This window comes from Lethenteron reissneri, chromosome 68, assembly GCF_015708825.2.
Source record: "Lethenteron reissneri isolate LAM-NWPU_2019-01 chromosome 68, ASM1570882v1, whole genome shotgun sequence".
NCBI lineage: Eukaryota > Metazoa > Chordata > Hyperoartia > Petromyzontiformes > Petromyzontidae > Lethenteron > Lethenteron reissneri.
The window spans coordinates 3,216,339-3,222,512 of NC_083846.1; the positions used below are offsets into that span (position 1 = coordinate 3,216,339).

At 48.7% G+C, this 6,174-nt stretch overlaps 1 protein-coding gene across 1 annotated transcript in view; it reads left to right on the forward strand.

The window, feature by feature from the left end:
- The window catches only part of LOC133360363 (receptor-type tyrosine-protein phosphatase beta-like), a 76,618-nt gene extending 70,698 nt beyond the window's left edge, over positions 1-5,920 (forward strand). Inside the window, 2 exon segments of the mRNA XM_061579044.1 lie at positions 704-824; positions 1,301-5,920. Coding sequence (XP_061435028.1) covers positions 704-824; positions 1,301-1,329 — 150 coding nt within the window. The 3' untranslated portion in view covers positions 1,330-5,920.
- Positions 5,921-6,174: the final 254 nt, after the last annotated feature.

The window sequence follows — 6,174 nt, forward strand, 5'->3', positions numbered from 1 at the left end:
GCCAGGCCTCGCTAGGCCTCACCGCTCGGTAAAACACGGAACATACCCGGCTGCACCAGGGTCGCAAACGGATACCCATACCCGTACCCTACCCGATTACCCGGCTACCCGTACCCGGCCGGGTATCGGGTAGGGTACGGGTATCGGGTACCCAATTGCGACCTCTGGGATGAAGCCATGTTGCAGGCGTGGGTGGGTAGATTCTAGGAACTTGAATTGTGAGAAGAGACAAGACGTTGGGAAATGAGTGACAAACGGTGACTCACCAGTGACTCACGGCCTACCCGTACCCGTACCCGGCCGCACCAGGGTCGCAAACGGGTACCCGTACCCGGCCGGGTACAGATAGCCGGGTATCGGGTAGGGTACGGGTATCGGGTACCCGATTGCGACCTCTGCCGCACCTCCAATTAGCCACGGTTGGCTACGTATGGTGCAAAAGAAGTTCAACACACACACGCGCACGTCCCCGAGGTCGACTCGGCCTCGAACGAGTACCCGGCGGAGTGTGTGAAAACATCGCCACCAGGGAGACAAAGGCGGCCGGGCGTGGTGATGGCCACCCCCACCCCCTCGTGAGCCGTGCTGGCCGTCATAGGTGCCACTCGCTACAAACAGCACTTGCCCCGAAACAGTCCGTGAAAGGCTAACACGGGGGAATCTTTGTCTTTGTGCGTGTCGCCCCCACACCCGCCCCGTCCAGTGCCAGTACGTGTTTCTGCACCAGTGCGTGCTGGAGGAGCTCCGCTCCAAGAAGAGTCGCAGCCTCCTGGGCAGCGTGGGGGCTCCCGTCTACGAGAACATCGAGCCCAGACGCCCGGCCGGTGAGACGCACAGAAACTTTAATCTGAAATGTCTCATGGCTATTTAAAGCTTTCGTGACTGCAGGGATTCATCTTCTTGGTTCTTTCGGTAAAGTCATGTAGAAGGGAAGTAATAAAATAATGAAAATAAAACATAATAAAACAATTCTCACGACGTTTCGGCCACAACGCAAGCAGCCGTCCTCAGGTGAAGACCAGGTCTGTCGAGGCGACAGCGTCTGAATGAAACAGCACATGTGCTTGGAGCATATATATAAGCTGGGTTGGAAGGGAGGAAAAGGGGCGCCTTGATATGCATATTCTTTTGTCAAGTGGGTTAAAAAACGACCGAAAGATTTGCACGGTCCTAAGCAAGCAAGCGAACTTAATGTAAAGGATTTAAAAACCCACAAACGCAAATTTTGAACACGCGGTTCGGGAGATGGAATCGCTGAGCCGGCCCGCCCGCCGCTGCCTCTTGTGCGTGCGCCCTACAGATCTGATGATACCGGGATTCCTGCAGTGAGACAAGACGGGCCCGCAAGGGAGGCACCCGCCACCACCACCACCACCACCTTGGCTGACCACTCACCTGACCCACCTCCACCACCGTCGCCCCCCACCACCTCTACCACCCCACCAATGATGCAATTGATGGAATCGACGGCTAAGTGTGAAGGGGCCCGTGCCCCTGGGGTGAAGTTACAAGCGGAGTTGGCCGCAGCCGCGTAAACACTCAACGCCGATGTAAGTTACTGTGTATTTATATATATGTGTCAAACAACAAAGACAAAGATCCCCCGTATAGGCTTAACAGACAGTTGGGGCAAGTGCTGTTAACGAGCACCTATGAAGGCCGGCACGGCACACGAGGGGGTGGGTGGCCACCACCACACCCGACTGCCTTTGTCTTCCTAGTGGCGATGTTTACACACCGCACCAGGTACTCATTTGAGACTCAGTCGACCTAAGGGAGGCCCAGGACTGGTTCAGATAATCGTCACTGGTGTTGGCCGTGAGCGGGAATCGAACTCGGGTCGCCGGGTTCGTAGCGCAGCATAGCGCTAACCGCTACACTATCGCTCCCAATACACACACACGCTCACACGTGTATGTGTGTGTGTGTACACATGCCACTGTTGGTCACGGTTCAGTCGATGGCACCTTAATAATGCAATTCGTGTTCAACCCAAGTGCTGGTGTAATCGAGAGACTGCATGAGAGACACGTGGTTCAGATGATGTGCATTTTGTTCGACAGCGTAGAGACTCCCACGTGCGGGAACCCTGAGTTCAATCCCTGGTCTGTGTTGACGAGCTGACGTCTCCATTATTGTCGTCATCAGCAATCATTATTCAATTGTTCAATCATTATTCAGTCGTGATCAGTCATCGTCATCACTATCATCATCACTGACATCACGATCATCATCAAATTAATCATCATGAATAATCGTTCTAGGACCAGTACACCATCATTGTCATGATCTATTTAAAACCATAATTATGAATTACTGTCATTGTAATCATCATCATTACCATTGTTTACTTAATCATCACTTAAGCACTCATGCCATCATCATCATCATCAATGTCATCAAATCATCATCATCATTCAGTCTTAAACATGATCAACCATTAAATGATATCAGTCATCATCCTCTGTCATTATTAAATCATCATCGTTCATTCAATCATTTCCATCATCACGGTCTTCACGGCTCTTTGGCATTCAGTTGTCAACGATAAATAATTATCAATCATCATCATCATCTCTGGGGCCAGTAAAATAAGTTCCGGCTGATGAGAACCCCCCCCCTCCCCCCCCCCGCTTGATGCACGGTGGAATACACCGACAAAGGTGGCCGCTACGTTAACCAACTCCTCGGGTCCCTGCCATAGTACTGTGGAATTTCCTCCAACTGCCCCCAGAATGGAGAGCAGGGATGAGGGCCGTGTACTGTGAGCCCTCGGAGCACGCGAGACACCGATTCTGGCTTTGTGTGTTCATATTCTTTGGTTTTTTCGGTAAAGTCACGTAGGTAAAAAATTTAAATTAATAAAAGTAAAATAAAATAAAAATCACGACGTTTCGGAGGCAACACAAGCTTCCGTCTTCAGGTGGAACCGTCATAGCACGATAGCTGTATCAGCTATCGTGCTGTACCGAAAAAACCTAATAATATGAATCCTTGCAGTCACGAAAGCTTCAAATCTAGAATTTGTGTGTTCAGTTTGGTGTCCTTCCCCCGCAACCTCTGATTAGCCACGGTCGGCTAAGTACGGTGTGAAAGAAGTTCAACACACATACAAACGTCCGCACGTGAAAACATTTTTTTTTTAAACACACGCGCGCTGGACGTTCAAAGATCCAGCGGCGTCATTCGCACGAGCTGGCCGTCGTGTGCCGGCGTCACGGGGCACCCAGTTTGCCAAAGTGTGAAACAAATCACGGGCAAAGTTACTCAAGTCGCATTCTACACTGAGCAGCAGCAGCAGCAGCAAATCATCGCCCCCCGCGCCGCCGCCGCCTCCGACGCACGAACACTTGGCAGGACCCTCCTGCAAAGAAGTCACGGGGGTGAAACGAAGCGTCACCTTTGGTGGCGTGGGTGGTGGTGTGGCACGCGCGGGGTGGTTTAACGCGGTGGTGGTGGGTGGGGTTTTTGTTATTTTACATCGGAGTTTTTATTATTGCGGGACCCTTTTTTTGCCAGCAGTTAATCAAAAGTATCACAAAATAAGAATAGATTTTACCCTTTCTGGCAATCGAACAGCTGTTTTACCCAGAAAGGGGTAAGAAATTATTCTTCTTTTTCACACCCCGGTTTTATTGGCAGGAAGGAACAAAACCCATTCTTATTTTTCATCCTTTGATACTGGCAAAAAAAAATGGTATGCCATAATAATGTAGCTATCTCACCCCGAGCTATAAACGCTCTGTATGCGTGCATTGTCTTTGTACTGTTTAACACGCAGTAGGAGGCTTTCGCAACAAATATGATCCATGATTAGAGGTTTTTTGGGTTCGTTCGCGTGAATATAAAATGTGTCGCGAAACATCGAATTGTAAATGTTGCAGTGGGTTTACTCACTAGCACACAACCGGTGACTGCTGCACTAGTATACTACACTATACACTACACTACTATACACTACTATACACTACACTATAAACTACACTGTACACTACACTATACACTACACTACTATACACTACACTACTATACACTACACTATAAACTACACTATACACTACACTATACACTACACTATACACTACTATACACTACACTATACACTACACTATTCACTACACTATACACTACACTATACACTACACTATACACTACAATATACACTACTATACACTACACTATACACTACACACTAATTTCCGTTACACTACAATTGTAAATGTCGAGTTTCCTCTCCAACGCAATCGGCGTGCTGAACCGGCAACTACTTGGTACGTTTTGTTCACGTGACAAACGCATTTACCAATTGGCTGTGTCGGGTGGTGGCGGGTTTAACGACACATTCACGAGATCTAACCCCCCAAAAAAACTCTCATGTCTTTGTTCCTGTTCGCCTTTTGGGGTTGTTCTCTGGTGTGACGCTCGTTGTGAGACTGGGCGCTAAAGAAGGCTGCTGCCTCTGGTGTAGGCCAATCAGTTTCAAAGACAATGCCCATATAGTTATTAGTATCAGAGCCGTGTATGTTTGCATTTTCACCACAAGTCCTGTGTGTGTGTGGTCAATGCGGTAACTTAATGTCTTGCAAAAGGTTTCTTCTATTTGGCGATTTGAACACTTTAACGCAACTCCTGCTGCTGCTCTATATAAGAACGGGAGACAGAGCAGAGCCTCACCATTCTGGTGAATTTCCCGATGATGCTGGATGCAATTACCAGCGAAACGTCGTACTACTCAAAGATTGTAAATGTTGTGGTTTCACGCTTCAACACACCAGTGGGCTAAAGCAGTGAACTATTTGTCTTTTGTCAACGTGACACTTTTTTGCTGATTGGCCGTGTCGGGTGGTAGAGGGTTACGACACATTTATAAATAACGCGATCTAAACCCAAAAACGTTGATTATGAATAATATTGGTCGCGAAAGCCTGCCACGTGTTCAACTGTCCTGGTGTTGTATCGGCACAAAGGGCAAACGCTGCGCGCTGTGACCATGGGAGGGCGCCACAAGCTGATGTTTTTTTTAGAACTGATGTTTGTGTTTCGTTTGTTGCCCCCCCCCCGCACCTCCAATGAGCACGGTCGGTTACGTACGGTGCGAAAGAAGTCCAACGTAAATATGGGTCTCTGTAGGTCTCTATGGCTCTTGACGAGTCACTAGGATTTCTGTGGGTCTATGGGTCCCTTCCTTCCGATATGAGGAATCCATTGGGAGCTTTGCACTTTTAAATAATCGAGATTGAAAACTCATTTCTTTAGAATTGCAATTTGTGTTTCGTTCGGTGTCCTTCCCCCGCACCTCCGATTAGCGCGTTTAGCTACGTACGGTGCGAAGGAAGTTCTACGTACGTACATGATGGTGGTGATGGTGGTGATGATGGTGATGTTGAGGAGGGACCTGCATAATGAAGTTGACGTTGATGGTGGTGGTGGTGCTGTTGATGATGCGGCCGTCTGGAACGCTCTCTTCCTTCCGATGTTAGGAATCCACTGGAAGCTATGCACTTTCAAATCATCGTCTAGATTTAAAACTAATTTCTTTAGAACTGCTTTTTGCGTTGTTTCTTTTTACTTTGTTGTAGTCCCCCCCCCCCCCCCCCACCACTGCACATCCGATGAGCAACGTTGGCATATGCGCGGCGCGAAATACGTCCAATGTTGTACACGACGACACAACGTGTCCCCAGCGTTTCCCTCCCCGGACGCGCGAAACAAAACGTCTCGCGGATGAAATCGCCCCCCCCCCCCCCCCCCCACAATCTCCGCGACGATGTCGCGGCTCTTCCTCGGAATCAGAAGTCTTAATCGTGGAGGAATCGATGACCTGTGGAGCTCCTTTGGTGTTGGCCCCGCACAGATGTCCAGTAAGGCCAGGCGCCAAAGAAAGCTGTCTCTTCTTCTTGGTTCTTTCGGTAAAGTCACGTAGAAGGGAAATAATAAAGTAATACAATAAAACATAACAAAATAATTCTCACGACGTTTCGGCCACAACGCAAGCAGCCGTCCTCAGGTGAAGAACAGGTCTGTCGGGGAGACAACGAGAGACAACTTCTCTCCCCGACAGACCTGGTTTCACCTGAGGACGGCTGCTTGCGTTGTGGCCGAAACGTCGTGAGAATTATTTTGTTGTGTTTTATTTTTATTATTTTATTACTTCCCTTCTACGTGACTTTACCG